This window comes from Camelus ferus, chromosome 9, assembly GCF_009834535.1.
Source record: "Camelus ferus isolate YT-003-E chromosome 9, BCGSAC_Cfer_1.0, whole genome shotgun sequence".
Classification (NCBI taxonomy): domain Eukaryota; kingdom Metazoa; phylum Chordata; class Mammalia; order Artiodactyla; family Camelidae; genus Camelus; species Camelus ferus.
The window spans coordinates 39,494,233-39,511,103 of record NC_045704.1 but is presented as its reverse complement, the minus strand read 5'-3'; the positions used below and the strand labels follow the sequence as shown (position 1 = coordinate 39,511,103).

At 38.3% G+C, this 16,871-nt stretch overlaps 1 protein-coding gene and 1 long non-coding RNA gene across 4 annotated transcripts in view; one reads left to right on the top strand and one right to left on the bottom strand.

The window, feature by feature from the left end:
- LOC116665770 overlaps nt 1–16,871 on the bottom strand; it is a 128,083-nt gene that overhangs the window by 77,519 nt on the left and 33,693 nt on the right. The gene's annotated exons all lie outside the window — the stretch shown is intronic.
- Nucleotides 1–16,871, top strand: part of CDH8 (cadherin 8) — a 313,666-nt gene that overhangs the window by 279,140 nt on the left and 17,655 nt on the right. Inside the window, exon 11 of one of the 3 annotated variants that reach the window (XM_032486454.1) lies at nt 8,037–8,076. The exons of the other annotated variants lie outside the window; for them this stretch is intronic. Within the exon in view, the coding sequence (XP_032342345.1) occupies nt 8,037–8,076 (40 nt within the window). The remainder of the gene's footprint in view (nt 1–8,036; nt 8,077–16,871) is intronic. 3 annotated transcript variants of the gene reach the window in all.

Below are 16,871 nucleotides of genomic sequence, written 5' to 3'. Positions count from 1 at the left end.
CATATACCTAACATATATGGTGAAATTCTGAAAGGATGACTGGACTAGAGGTCCTAGTTAGATCAGGGAGGAATGTGAGGTGGACAGAAGTCACTGGTCCATAGCTACTCTGACATCCACCTGGTTACCTGTCGCCAGATCGTGTTCTCCAGAGGTGGGGAATGAGCCAGGGTCTCCTCTCTGGTCTTGGTGCCTCGTTCATTATTCACGACTGCTCTTGACTCCGCCTCTGGGTTCTTGGATCACCCCCGAGACAGCCTTTATTTTCCGCAAGAAATACTGCCTGTTTTCAGCTAAGTACCCTTCTCATCTGCCAGGTATCTGAGGCTTCTTTTTTAATGATGGCTGTTAAGTTTAGTCTATGTTGATGATGCTTTCAGCTATAATATTGTCTTTTAACACTCTGTAGGTGTCCTGTGAGTCTAGTTCAGATCCAGTCTGTGTCTCCAAAAACCGTATCTACTATTCTTTTTGAGAATTTTTTTTTTTAACTTCAGTGTGTCAGTCCACTGTAAGACACTGCCCTGAAGTTTTCTTTTAAATTCTAGTGAGGGAGCTCTATGAGGTGCCCTCTTAAATCTTTCAGATGTCTTAACAGAGGGCAGTCTCACCCTTTATTTGATCTTTACCCCATGAGAGGGGTTGGCAAACTTTTTCTATAAAGGGATAGAAAAGGCTTTGTGGGTCTTATGCCCTCTGTCACATCTACTTGATTCTGCCTTTCTAGTGAGAAACCAGCAAACAAACAATATATAAACCATGGGCATGGCTCTGTCCAATAAAAGTATTCACAAAATCAGGGCAGGCTGGCTTTGGTCCATGGGGCAGAGCTTGCTGACTTCTACTCTAGGTCACTTTATACTGTGGGACTCTTCTACTGTTTGAGAGACGGGAATTGAGAAACACTTTTACTTTCCAACCCAGTAAGCCTTATATCCAAAAGTCTAGTACATAATGCTTATAAACATTCTTTTTGTTATGCCTGTTTTGTTTGAGCTCATCCCGCTTTTCCTGTACTGTATCATACGTCACTAAAAGACGCCAACTGACACTTTCAACACTTTGCCTGGAAAATTTCTTGCCGAGGTCCACAAATTAATTAGGGGATTAAAAAAACACCTTTTATGTTACTATGGACATTTTACAGATTTTTGTCTGCTATATAATTTGACTGACGAATATATAACTGGTTGAATGTTTGCTATAGCAATTTCCTCACCACCTGAACAGATTCCACTAAGAATCTAATAGTTTCCTTGTTGCTTTTCCAGCATTTGTTAAAAGTTTCCTGACCTCTTTTACAGCCTCTGCACCTACCTGGTGCCAAAGCCAATGCCACATGCTTTAGATTTTTCTTACAACAACCCCTTTTTAAGGTACCTATTTCTTTATCAATTGGTTTTTTCATGTAACAAACTAACCCACAACTTAGCAGTTTAAAACAATAAACTTTAAAAATTTCTTATGATTCTGAATCATCTGGGTGATTCTTCTTATCTAGGCTGGCTCAGCTGGGGCTGGATGATAAAACATGGCTTCCTAACATGGGTGATGATTGGACCAGTGTTAGCTGGGCAGAAGGGATGACTTAACAGTGTGTGTCTCATCATCCAGAAGGCCAGTCCATGCCTGTTCACATGGTGTTGGTTACAGGATAACCAAGGGTAGGGAAAAAGGGCAAGCACCAAATAATGGGCCACATTTTCTATTGCCCTATTGGCCAAAATAAGACACGTGGTAAATTTCAGATTCAGTGTAACAGAGGACTATCTAGGAGCACACATATGGAGAGAAGAATTATTGCCAAAAAAAAAAAATCTATAACCAACATACACATTATTCAGCACCAGTTTGCTCCAGATTAAAAAAAAAATTCTACAGAGCAGTAGGATTCACTATTTCTTCTATGTATTTTTTCAGGGGGAGGGTGGCTTCTAAAGACTTTTTGTTACAATTGTTTAGCCTGTGACTGTGGGAAATCTCAGGGAAAGCAGGACCTAGTCTCCTTCCATCAAGAAAGAACAGTTGTTTTTCCTCTTAGCTGGCAACAGTATAGAGCTCAACACACGTGTGCTACACACACACACTGTCCCAAACAAACCCTTTTTTCTGGGGGAAGGGAATTCCACCTCAGTCAACAAGGTATGTGCATACTCTACTTTTTCCATAATCTCATAAAAGAGAAATGCAGAAGAGCAAAGCAGAGTAGACATTCTTTTATTCAGATAGGTCTGCAGGAAGGAATCGATTAAACTGCAGTAACGATGTAAAGAGGGAGTGAGTGACTTAAGAGAAATATCTAATGGTCAGGTTCAGAGGCAACCTCAGACACTCAGATAAAAAAACCTCTGATGGGAGGACCTTCATAGCACTGGTCATCACATTTGCCTGTGGACACTGAAGTTCATGTGAGCAGAGGGCCAGTCATAAGAACATTGCTGTTTCTTTCTAGACAGTGTAAGCTTTCATTACAGTTTGCCTGGTTAATTCCAGGTTGATGCCAGTTGTTCCAGCATCATAGTTGTGAATAACAACCTCTTTTGTTTCCAAAGTATTTCGTTGATAAATTATATGATCACCTAACCTCTAGGCTCCATCTGCATCCCCATTATAAAACTCACTGATTTTGCTACAGGTTAATAATTTCCAAGTGAATAACAGTGTGCTTCCCCTGAACACCATTTTACCATTACCTACGTAGCAAAAATATTCAGGAACTGTCAGCGTCTGGCAAGGCAGTCAAAAAAGTGATCAAGATGATCATGAAATGTTGATTGAACCATTAAATGCATACAAGTTGTGCACTTTTATTCAGCAAGTTTTCAAAGAGTGCTATGGCCAAGAGCTATCTTTCATACATTTTTTCTTTTACTCATCCATTCATGTGCATTTGTCACATGTTGACTAAGATCTTGTGGCTTACTGGGGATAGGTACTGTGATAAACATGAGGGCTGTTGGGATCAATGTCATGATCCACATCCTTAACGATGCTACTGAAGTCCTTGCTCTTGACTTGCTCTAACCAGTGTCTTGTTAGAGCTTGTCTTAAGTCTGAGGTTTTCAGAGGGCAAACAAGACCAGAGACAAAGGGATCTCAGTAAGACTGGGGTGGGGGAGGGGGACAGTTAGGATTTCTAGGAGAGACGCCTGAGTGAGTCTTAGAGGGATTACCAGATGGAGGAAGTAAAGACTTAGTGGTGCTTCAATCCAAGGGAGCAAAATTGGGAAAGAACAGATTATGTAGACGTATAATGTATCTATGGCCAACTACAGCGTCTCAAAACGCAGATAAGGAAGTTCAATTCAGCAATGGCCCAGGCATCCCCAAAATGAATACGGCCCTTTGCCTTGTTAGAGGTTTTGAGAGTAGAAAACAAATAACCAAGGTAACGAGAGGGACAAACACAGGCTGTGACTAGAATGCAGAGAAGGAGAGCCAATACTCAACGTTCAAAGTGATAAATCTGGGCTGATTCTTCAAGGTGACTGTACTTACCAAAGGTGCATGACTTACCCAGGTGACTGAAAGTGCGGATCATCCAAGACAATGGAACAGCTTGGTTAGATAGCCATATAAATATCACACACGCACGCGCACACACACACACACGGAACTATAATCTCATTGGCAGTACTAGACTATATTGTGAGGGTGCATGTAGGCATTAATGACTAACAATGATGCTGGACAGAGACCTAGGGAGATTTTGAAAAACTACTGATGAAGGCTGTAACATTAGAAGGAGGTAATTCTTACAATGATTCTGTATACAACAATTAACCTTATAGGAGGAGCCACTCACATATAATAAACTGTTAGAAAAAAAAAATCCCAGCGATTCCAAATATGAGTTATGTAGATATATCCAGTCTACCTCTGCATTTTCTTAGATTAGACAATGATCTTAGAATAAACATATGGTCCTATTAATGAACATGTTACTTGGCATAGGAAAAAAATAAACCGAATGAAAAGACCAGAAAGCTGAGAGATTTATTTCAAACGTTTAATCGATAGCAACTGTAAAGGTGCGTGTGCTTATCGAAGGTGCATGAATATTTCACAATTCCCATTCCTGCAAACACTGACCAAACTCTGAAGATTGTATCATGCATATTGATGAAAATGGTGTTCTTTCAAACCTCGTTTTGCTCACGTGTAATAGGAGAGCTTTTATAGATGAGAGAGACCATTTTAGGATCATCTGTAAGTGTGAGAAAACTCATTTCATGAGGGTGAGGGGGGTTAGAACTTGCCACCACTGTGCCAAGTTATTCCAAGGTTTCAGAAAGCCAGTAGTGACAGAATTGCAACAAGGATCAATAAAGAATGCAACGTTCAAGACAAGAGGGAGAAGCAGTATTAACCTTTAGAATCTGTCTTTATGCCTCCTTCTCAATAATGCCTCCAAGAGTTAGATAGCTACTTCAGAGACCCACCTGACCCAGGTAACGTGATCATCTTCAGAATATGGACACTGTACCGCCACAATGCCAATATAAATCCCCTACGACCCATTATTCAACATACATCCAGCATACTTCCTTGATCGTATACATCCTGAAGGTGTCAACTCCAGTGGAATGGCATTAAGAATGCAGACATAGACAGCCATAGTTTAACTGGATAACTAATATGAAATTCAGATTCCTAGAAAGTGGAAGGCAGTCTAGATTAGTGGCTTTTAGGGCATAGTTAGATTGTTGTATCTCAGATGTAACGTATGTTAGTGATGTGACTGTGGGCAAGTTAGTTAAACTCTCTAAAACTGTCTTTATCTGGAAAAATAAAAGCATATTAGTTAAATTGTCTTCACAGAATTGTTGATATATGCTTATAAAAATCTTCAGGAGCACTCAAGAAATGTTTTCTCTGTATCAGATTCCTGGCTATTATTATTACAATTAAAGCCAAAAAAATCTTACAGTCATAATAAAAACATAGTAATTATTGCTTCTTGGCTTACAGAGCAGTGGTTTCACTCTCCTTGCCTTGTCTGTCCCCCAGCAAATGTCCATGCAGAGATCATTTTTGAGCTGTATATATAAGGCTCAGTGAGGTTGAGATTAAGTAATTGCCCAAAATCACAAAGCTAGTAAGTGGTAATTAAATGCTGTTAAGAATTCCAAGTCTGTGTGCTGGGGTTAGGGGGGCGTTCAAGGAAGAAAATGGGGCTTGGCGTAGAGTTTGGCTAGCATTAATTGTGTGCCTCTTATGGACCAGGAACTTTATATATTTTATCTCATTTTAGCTTTATGACAATACCTAAAAAAGAGGTATTCCTTTCTCCATTTTACATATGTAGAAACTGAAGTTGAGTGATGTGAAGGGGCTTTTTGAAGGTCACAGAAAAGATAAGATTCAAATCCCAAAAACTGATTCTAAAGCCCTTTGTGTCTCATAGTGGAATCTTGTTTCGGGAACAGAGAGGATGCTGGTTTCTTAAACTGTCAAATGAAGTGGAGGATCTCACCTCTACATTTTGGAACAACCTGCCAATCTATGTTCCAATGAAGCTCCCTCTACCCTGCCACGCCACCCCCCCCCCCCCGCCTTATGTTTTTCACCCCTTGGGTTCTATACTCAGGCTGCTAAAAACTGCAGACATTCGAAGTGCATGACTTGTAGTTGAAAGAGGCAGGCAATACTTGGAATTAAAAGTAAACATAAGCTCACAGAAAGTAGTCCTCTTGTCCAGTCAACATGCCCCTGCTTCCCCGATCGTCAGTCCTAAACCCACTGTAGGGCTTTGGCTGAATAATATTTAGGGATAGAACGGGTTTGGGATTTTTTATGCTTTTGAAAACTTCACTTTGAAGATGATAAGGACCATCTGAATTGATGTTAAGGGTGGCCCATCCACAAAAAAGGCAGAAAGAGAGAAAAATGCTCTTTTTCAATGGGTTGCATTTTTCTCTCTGTCAATCAACCTGAGGTCCCTCAGTACACAGTATTCCCTAGCTGGGGAGAGAGCGGAGGGGAATCACCCTGTTCAAATCTTCACATCCCCACTGTCATCTCAGTGGGATCACTCTGCAGAAACCCAAACCACAAGGGGGTACTAACAGTTACCTTCAGAGCTCAGGATCGCTGCGTTTGGGGGTATCCCAGACAGCAAGTGCATTTCATTTCCGCCAACTGCTCAGTGGCCCACCACCATGAAAAAGGAAGCACTCGAAAAAGGAGCAAAACTCTTCCTTTGTAAACTCTTTTGAAAACAAACTGCTTTGCAGACAAATCTGAGCCCAGCAGGAGGTTAGAGGCTTAGAGAGAATAGCTGCCCATACCTGCCTTGAGTCCTTATATTCACAGGTAGAGAAAGCTGGGGTCTTTCGTCAGAGTTTCCAGGGGCACACATGCAGTAATTACATCCTTGGCTTGCATCTGATCTGAATGAACAGGTACGGATTAGCTGCTCTGGCAGAGGGGTTGGAATGACGGCGGTAACACTGGCACGTGACATAATGAAAGGAGTAAGACAACGTGAAGAGGTAGGGCCCCTCTCCCACTTCTTCCTCTACTGGCCCAGAATAATCTGAAAGTTCCTTCTGAGAAGAGATTTCAAAGTATTTAGAATACGAGTTCTGGGGACAGAGAGATGCAGATAGGAGGCCCTCTTCTCTACGCCAGTTTTATGGGATGAGTTATTCCTCTGTCTTCACCCTTGGAATTCTCATTTGCCAAAGAGGCTGATGATTTTCCTCACTGTAAGAGATGGGAGCCAACTGAAACAGTATATGATAAAAATGAATATGATAATAGCTAAATGAGATGAAGCTTAGAAAGACTCACCACAGTTCCTAGCTTATCAATTATACAAATTCAATAAAACTCATTAGAATTCACTTAGGCTAGTACTGTTATTTTCTCCATTTTGCAGATGACAAAACTGAAACACACAGGGGTTAAGCAACTTGCCCAAGGCACTTAATTAATAAATGCAAGGCCAGAGTTAAACCCAAGCAGTCTGACTCCAGAACGCACAAGCAAAAACATTGTGCTAATAAGTGTTTCTTATAGTGTAAGATTAGGATAATAACTCCTGGTGGGAAGGTTTGTGTGAGAGCTAAAGAAGTTCTAAGCATGAAATCATCTTGAAGGGTGTTTAAATTTATAGTGTCCTCTTCGTGACAATCGTCAAGACCTTCATAATGTCCCTTAAACTCACGAGAACAGACTTTCGTGTCAGGAATCCCAGATGCTCAGAGCTGCTGCCGAAGAACAGAATGATTTGTAGAAAGTTACTTAGACTGAGCCTCGGAGTCCTGATCTATACAATGGGTGCATCATACCTTCATTTCTAGTGAAGATTGTTGAATAAAATCTGTATATGTACGGTGCATGTTAAATGCGGACATGATATTTATGAACTCTATGGAATTTGTGACAACTTTTTGGCTTCAAAATGGAGGGAGGACTGAGAATCCCAAATTTCATTCACAATCATATCTCATCCCCTTTCCATTGCAGCGTGAAAGGAAGAGGGAAAAGAAGTCAGACTAAAATTAATCCATTGTAAACTAGGTATAGTGTTCAGTGATTCATTTGATCTATCAGAACATTTAAGGAAAGAATTGCAATACCATTTCAAAGTGTACTGTACTGAGGGAAAAGACATTATGTAATTTGCATACAATTTATGGGTAGGAAGCTGGGGAGCTGGTCTGCAGGACCCTTCATAAAAACCTACTGTTGCTGCTCTCTTCAAAACTGTCTGGCCCCTGTTAAGAAACTTTTTATTCATTCGTTTCAGAAGCTACTTGGTTAAGCATAGATTCTGCTTTTAAACCTCAAAAGGACACCTACAAGATGCAGACATGTCCTTGTAATTTCCAAACACATGCTGCCTAAACTAAAATACATTAACTCCAATAAATAAAAAGAAACACAAACCCCCAGCCCTGCCAAGGTTTCCAGCTGCAAGACTTCCAATTAAAAATTTCTCCTTTTCTTCACTCAAGTAACATTTCCAGCATAGATAACAATTTTACTGCGACATCTTTAATACCATTAATGATTTGATCTTTCTGCAGAGAGCTTAAAAGCCTGTAGAAGACTGGCGACGGACCCGAGGTAGGTAGGTGGAAGGTTACACAGCAGGAATAGCTACTGATCTGAACATATTAAAAGCGCGTGGACCAGAATTAAAGGAACCAGATGAGGGGCACTTACAAAGTAACACTTGAACACAAACCAACTGCTGATTTTTTAAATAAGGACTTTGGAATGAGAAAGTGGATTTTCAATATCTCTTTGGCTTTATTTTCACAGGCAAAATCAAATGAATAATTGAGGCAATCAGTACTGGGAACGGTGCCTTGTACAGAGTAGGTGACTAATAAATTTGGAAAATGATTAATTCAGGCAAAAAAAATCCTGCTATCATGAAAATGGAGTAAGAAGAATGGAAGCATTCTTGCATAAATAGTGATCATTATTAGAATAATTGTCTAAACATTCAGACTGTCTTTGTTTATAGATGTGGCTTTACTTTGGTTTTAAGAAATCAGATTCACTGGCCTAGAAATATCCCAACATGAATAAGGCTTTTTTCTTCAGTTATGTATGAGTGAAGGCTGGCAACTTCACATTTAATTATTTTCCCCAAAGGAGATAACCTGGGTGGTTGAGAACCTTCATTTTTCATTCCACAAACATTAAGGCTTTCCTATAGTCTCCGTGCTAGATTCTTCAGATATAAAGTCATGGAAAACACAACCTCTGCCCTCAAAGGAATTGACCATTTACCTCTGATGAACACAGTAGTAATCCATTAAGTTAGTCTCATTCTCAGGTGAGAGAGCAAGTTCTGCTTTGATTTAGAGCCACTGACTCTGCCCTAAAAGTCAACAGTCCTCCTCCAAGGGCAGTATGTGTGAAGTGAGGCAAACTCAGAACCGAGGGAAGAGAAAACCCAAAAAAGGCAGTGATGATGATGATGATGATAATTTAAAAATTGACATCATTATTATGTGTCTGGTCTGCATTAAGCACTTTGTCTACTCTATATCGTGACATCCTCACTATTAGCCTGAGAAGTAAATATTACTGTCCCCATTTCATATAAAAGGAAACTGAAATTTCAGTGTTTTAAAGTCTTAGAACAACTCTGTGAAAGTAAACATAAAATCCCTTCTTTATCTGTTTGATTTCTTCTCCTTTTACTCCAGCCTTGATCCACTTCTCTGCAGGTACCACCCCGCTCTGCCGCCGGGCGCAACAGCTTCCTTCCTGTTGAACTCATTGAACTCATCATAGGCATCCTCCCCTCAGGGTCTCTGAACTTAACTATTCCCTCTCTTGACACTCCCCTCTCCCCACACCACACCAAATATCTGAAGGATGGACTCATTCACCATCTGCCTCAAATCTGCTCAAATGTCACAAGAGAGTCAGGCCTTCCCTGAGCATGTTTTTCTCTCCTCTCCTCCTCAGTTCCCCTAACCTGCTTTATTTTTCTCCATAGCAATTTTCCCCTTTCTCTGATACCTCACTGGCCAAGCTCTCACACCCAGTTCTTCTGCTATCCAAACTAATTTGTATGTAAGTTGTAGGTTTTTTTTTTTTCCAGATAGTTTCCTATAGAAAAAACAAATTCTTTGCTTTCAAATTCTCTCTGCTGTCAATTCAAAATATTGTATTGACTAAGGACCTACTAAAACAACAGAAACCACTCTGAGTATTTAAAACAGGAAATTTAATGCAAGACAGTGGTTACAAAGATGATGGAAGATGCTGAGAAACCAAATGGGGCACAGGGAGGCAACCTAAAGAAGTTTCGACCGCCCCTAAGCAAAGAGAGAAAAGAGAAGATGCAGAATTACTGGAGCCCATGGTCGGTCTGGAGTTTGCTAGAAAAGTCAGAATCACAAGAGGCCAAATGAAAGGAGGTGGGGGCTGAAGCCACTGGGGAAGTTCAGCTGCTACAGAAATGCCCCTTGAGGTAGAGAAGAAGGGAGATGAATAACATAACTTGGAGGTTCCTTTTCTCCAGTCCTCTGTCTCTGGCTAGTGTGTCCCATTAGCTGCATCCAGCAAATGCTGCATGACACAGGAGCTGTTAGATCAGCACATCCCACAGTACAGAGCCGAGGACTGGACCATCAGGAGATGGACCTGAGTGCCAGCAGTCAAATAATTAGCGCAGTCTCAGTGATGCGTTAGGCTCTGGGTTGGCTTTACGGCCCCTTGATAGAGACCCTCAATGCTACCTGGCTTACTTCTTACACAGCACATGCAAAAAATATAGTTAATGAGGAGGAACGGTACAGCTCAAGTGGTAGACTGCATGCTTAGCATGCACAAGGTCCCAGATTCAATCCCCAGTACCTCCATCAAATAAATCATTAAATGAACCTAATTACCCCCCAATATAGTTAATGAAATACATGTGTGATCTCTACATTTGTTATGATTGTTGTTTACCTATGCCTCCCACTAGATTATAAACTCCGTGAAAGCATCTGAACCATTTTATTGCCATATCTATGCCCAGTCTATAGAAGAACTTTTGCCGAGTTCTTCTCAATACCTGGTGAATGGCTGAATGAGAGCGCATAACTGGAGCTTCAGCAACAGAGTGATTTATACGCACTCTATCATCGCATTGTAATAATTATTTCCTTATTGGTTTTAGTTCTATTTCCTAACCTAGTCTTCTAACCCAGGAAAGACAAGAAGGTATAACTGATCTCAAGTTTTGAAGAAAGTACGACTGCCTAATATCTCAGTATCGTCACTCATGCCATATCCATTAAACCCCATGTATTTGTGCAAAAGTAAGAGAGAAAGACAATAAAAAAAGAAGCCATCTCTGGAACACCATGGGTGGTGAGCTAATTCTGGAGGGAAGGTAGTCTCAAAGAGCTCTTTGTTCTGTGTTCCACTTTTCTAGAATTACCAAATACAGGGCCTGCCTTTCCTCACAGCTGATGAGAATGATTAAAATAATGCCTTTTAGAGGGAAATTGCAGCTGAGCAGCGAGAAGCTCAAATGGATTTCAGAATCTTTCCATCTGTAAGGCCCTTAATGGGAGGACAGTGAGAAATCTGGGACGGTGAACTCTACAAAGATAACAATGAACACAACAAACGAGGAAATGAGTATCTAGCCCCAGCACCTCTAGATGAGTACTTAATGATACTCCAGTGTCCTTAATACTTTTAGAGAGCCCAGATAATGTACTTGTAAGGGCCTCTTTTTATATGCTTGTCAGACAATCCTTGATTGTGACTGGTTAGAATATGCCAGAGTGCCGGGAATTCAAATGTATACTTCAATGACTACTATGAGCATGACACTGTATTTGGGGAATCTACATATATTGTGTCATCAAATTCTCATTTAAAAGTATAAATGCCTCCTTCTAAACGTCCATAAATTAAATCATGTCTACCATTTACTGACTTTAGAGTTCGTACTGTGCTATAGTTTTCACTTGTATAGTACCACCTCTACTCTTTCTAATACTTTTCCAGGTTGTGTCTTATTCCGGCATTATTCAATGACAGAATAGAGATCCGAGGAGGTAGGACGTCTTGCCTAAGTCCACAAAGCTACTAAAAAGCAAAGATGGAATTAGAAAATAACTATTAGGTTATTATTCTTTTTAATATTTCATATGGAAAATGTCAAAAGTATATAAAAGTAGACAAACCATCGTATTGAACTCCACATACCCATATCTGACATTTCAAAAACTGTCAGCTTTTGCCAATCTTATTTCATGTGCTTCCTCACCACGTTCCCCGGCTTAACACTTCTCTGAAGCAAGCCCCAGATATGGTATCATTCATCTATCAATATTTTAGTATATTCTATCTAGGCACTTTTTTAATGGAACAACTTTGTGTAGATATAGATGAAACAGTTTAATGTAGAACTAGTTATTACTGGGAAATGTTAAAACCTACCACTCACCTTCACTTTGAATTGCCACTGGCAAACCATCCATTTCAGTCTGTACACGGACGGTCAATCATTGTTCCAAAATTTAAACAGGATCATTCCAGATGTTCCATTGGCTTATTGGACAGGAACAAGAATTTACAAGTGCTGTGTTTTTTTTCAAAAATGTCTTCACCTTTAATATAAGGGATATGGGGCAGGGAGAAGAGTAATTGAGGAAAAACACCATGACTGTCATAAACTGGAGGATTTAACTGGATACATAGTAAGAAGAAATTTTTTAAAAACTGGAAAACATTCAATTGCAAAAACATGGTAACAAAAGTAACACAAGAATTTAAAGCATTACTTCTACATACTGCTGTGGGTATTGAGATCTTGGCAAATGAGTGCTTAAACGTAAGAATGCAGAGCAATTAGCAGAAAATCCACATATTACATCTCTTGGGAGTCTTTTTGGACCAGTTTCATTCCTCCTTAGATTTTTAATATTTTCTATCTCAAATTAAGAAAAAAACAAAATTACTATTTTTCCTAATAAATAAACTCTCATTGCTTCTGATCACTAAAAATTAATGAGCTGTTAAATGTCCACAGAAATTGTTTTTAGTCTTAAATGGCTTCTTATAAAAGGAAAATGTTGTAACTCTTCAGAAGATTGGCTCAGATTTCACTTTCCACACACACAAAAGATTGAGTAAGCTCTTTTCTGTAATAGAAAGGCAAGTTAAACAGCAGGATCTACTTATTGAGTAGTGTGAGTATCTATTTTTCAAAATGTGGACTATCTTCAGAAGCGTATCCTTCTTTACTTGGAGAGATTATTTTTCAGAGACTCAGTGAAGGTTTCTAGCTTTTGCAAAGCATTATACATACTGTTTGGATCATCCAGATTACCATATGTGACTCTCCTAATTTTAGGAGCCGAATTTTGTCAGCTGTCAATCCATGCACAGTATTGCTCAAAGGAACATTCAGTGCTTTGGCCTGAAGGTCATGATGCTGGATTTGCAACTACTCTTCCAATCTTTAAAGGGTACACAGCTCTCCCATATGAATACCAACATAAATGTGACAATATTATTTTTACTTTTCAAAGTTGTAAATAGCTTTCTGAGAAATACATTACATTTCATAAAACTCACTTATTTCATGGTATAATTTAATGGTATTTAGTAAATTTACAATGTTGTGCCAGCATCACCAGCACAAACATTTTAGAATAATTCTATCAACTCAAAATAATGACTAGATGTACTGATACTGAGGCTAAAATTTCATCCCAACTACATTTCTAGAGCCAATTAAATTTCTAATTTGCCAGGATTGGGAGTTATTTTCATTTATTTACTGATATGCGTTGCCACTTTGTAATTTGTATACTGTAGCATCTGAATGTGGGATCATCTTTAAAAAAGAAAAAGAAAAAAAACAGTCCTAGAAAGACTGAGCGACCCGAAAAGATACACCTAAGAGCTGAGCTGGAGACTTTTAGGGACAAAAATTTTGCATCCAGTGAGCTGAAGCTGGAGGTTGCCAGTGGGATAGTGAAGAACACATGAAAAATCCCAGTAAGTAAACGTACTAGCCCTTTATATCTCCTTCCCGTAAGGCATCAGTGACAGGTTGTAGCTATCTTACATGCAAGATCACACCCTTTTCTTTGATTTGTGGATTCTCTGGGACAGGTCATGGGGAGGACAGAATTAGGTATAGGAGATTTCTGACTGAAACAGGAAGTAAGAGAGAGAGAGAAGACAATTTATATCCTACTTTTGGAAGGCTGCCTTCCAAGCCTGAAGTAAAATCAAGCCTCGGGAAGGCAGATGTTTTAAATTAAATGTTAGGAGATTTGAAAAGTCATTTTTATTGATGTATAATTGACCTACCATAAACACTCTTTTTAAGTGCAGAGGTCCAAAAGTTAGACAGATGTATACAGCCATGTCTCTACCATCACAGTTTCATCACCTCACAAAGTTCCCTCATCTTTCTTTACAGACAATCCCTTGCACACATGGGGCACTAGGCAATGAGGGAACTTCAATCTTTCTTCTAGCTTCTTAAGGTGGAAGTTTAGATCACCAATTTTAAGCTTTTCTTTGTGTCTAATATAAGCACCTAACACTCCAGTTTTCTCTTACTTAGTTCTTTAGCTCCGTCCCGCAAATTTTAATGGGTTGTGTTTACATTCTCATTCAGTTCCAAATACATCCTAGTTTTCTTTGTGACTTTTTTTTGACCCACAGATTCATTTTATTTCTAGCTAGTTGGTGATATAATGCATGTATTTTTGTTACTGCATTCTAATTTAATTATTTTGTATCAGGGAACATGTCTGTACATTTCAACTCTTTTGCACTGAGACTTTGTTATAGCCCAGAATATAGTCTCTCTTGGTGAATATTCCCTGCACATGTGAAAATAATATTTTTTACTGTTGTTGGATAGAGTTTTCTATCACAATTAAATGGAATCAGTCAATAGACTTTAACTATCAGGTTCCAATATTCTGTGGCCTTACCGGTTCCTCATTTTTGTTCTATCGATGACTGAGAGAAGAGTGTTGAAATCTGAGTATGGTGAAGTTGTTATTGCTCCTTGCAATTTCATCATTTTTCGTTTTATGGATTTTGAAGTTATATTATTTGATCATACATATTTAGGAATATTATATCTACTTGTTGAATTGATATTTTCATTATTAAGAAATAGTCCTCCATATCACTGATAGTTTTATTGGTCTAAGTTTTACTTTTTTTACCTAATATAACTGCTGTACTTTCCTTGTAATATTCATATGGCCACCCCAACTCTCTTATATAAGAATTTTCATTATATATATATTTTTTCATTTCTTTTTTCCATCTTTTTACTTGTAAACACCTGTGTGTCTATAACTTTAAAATTCACATAATGTTGGATTTTTCTTTTTCTTTTTTTTTTTTTTTTGGTTAGCAAATCATTCAGTCTTTTAATCCAGTCATACAATGTCTGCCTTTTTACTTTGAGGATTTAATCTTTTTAACTTTTAAAAATTTACTTTTTCTTTTTTTAATTTTGTTGTGGGGGGTAGGTAATCGGGTTAACTTATTTATTTTTTACTGGAGGTACTGGGGATTGAACCCAGGACCTCTTGCATGCTAGGCATGTACTCTACCACTGAACTATATCCTCCCCACTAGTCTATGTAATTTTAATGTAATATTTGCCAATATTAGGTTTAATTCTACCATCATATAACAATCTGTATTTATTGGTTCACTTGTTTCATTCTCTCTTTCCCTTAAAATTCCTTCTTTAGGGTTATGGACTATTTTTGAGCTCCATTTTATGTCCTCTGTTGATCTATTAAAAATAGATTTATTATTGATATGATTGCTACTATGATTTTAGTCATTCATCTAAGATTTACAATATTTGTCTTTAATTTATCAAAGTCTATCTTCAAGTAATAGTAGACTACTTCACATGTATGATTAAAAACTGACAAAACTATATTTCTGTCTTCTCCTGAGTCATCCTTTGTGCTACCATTATCTTATATTTTATTTTACATGTTATAAAGCCACAATCTGTAGTTATTTTTGACTTAGTCTACTTTCATTTAAAGAAATTTAAAAAAAAATTTTTTTAGTTATCCACATTTTACTATCTTTGTTATTCACATCTTACCACATTTTTTCAGTCAGTCACATTTTGTCATTTCTGGCACTTTTTGTTTCTGTGTCTAGATTTATGTTTCTAAGTGGAATAATTCTGCTTCAAGCTGAGTAAGTTCCTTTAACATACCATGCAGCGCAAGTCTCCTGGTGAAAAAAATTCTCATTTTAACCATTCTTCCTTTATTTTTCTCTGCCTCGCTCTCTTTTCCTTCTGGGTCTTTGATTATACCTATATTACACCACTTGATATTGTCCCACTGGTTACCGAAAGTTGCTTTTTTTTGGTGGGGGAGGCAGCCTTTTTTATGTTTCTGCTGTAGTTTGGATAGTGGCTGTTGCAGTGCCAAGTTCACAGATCTCTGTTTCTCTAATACATAATTTGCTGTTAAGCCTAGGAACCAAAATTGATTTTAGATCTTACATTTTTAAGCTATGTAATATCCATGTATGCATTTTTAAAAAATATATTCTTCTATTTCTCTTATTTTTATGTTTTTTCTTTAAATACTTGAACATACTTATAATAGCTTTTATAATTTTTGAGTGGTTTATCAGCAACTCTGTCATTTTTATGTTGGTTGCTATGAACTGATATTTTTTCTCTTATCAGTCGTATATTTCTGTTTCTTTACATGTCTTGAAATTTTGTTGGGATGCTGGACTCCATGGCTAATTATTGTTAGATCTCCAGATTCTGATAGTTCTCATTATATCTTGAGTTTTGTTTGGCAGATATTTATTGAATTTCAGACTAACATGATTTGTTTGAGGCTTAGTTAAAATAAACAAACCAACCAACCTAGAGTATACTAGAGTAGCCATTGTCATATAATTAGTTTATCTCTATTCTTATGAGTACCCTTTCTGATTTGTCCACTGAGTGACTTATGTATTTAGTGATGTCTCTCCACTGAACAGTTAGCAGTCAAACGTTTCCAAGCCTTGTGGTAGTTACGGTAGTTGTTCAGCTAACAGCTCCACAGTAAGTGTTCTGTCTCTAATAGTGAGTGTTCTGTCTCCAGGTCTTTGGGGTCTCAGTCTATGCATATGTAGCTTGATTTTTCAACCTAAGGATCAAAAAGGACCTTACCCATATTTTTCAAGCTCTTTTTCTGCATAAAGTCCTCCTCTCTGGAACTTGCTCCTGAAAATTCCAGCCATCTCTGTCTCTTAAGCTCAGCAAGACTGTCATCCTCTGCTTGGGTGTTGGGAGTTTTCAAATTACACTAAATGGTACTTTTTAAATATTAAAATGAGATGAGTCTTTTCATTGAAACTTACTGACAGAGTAGTAT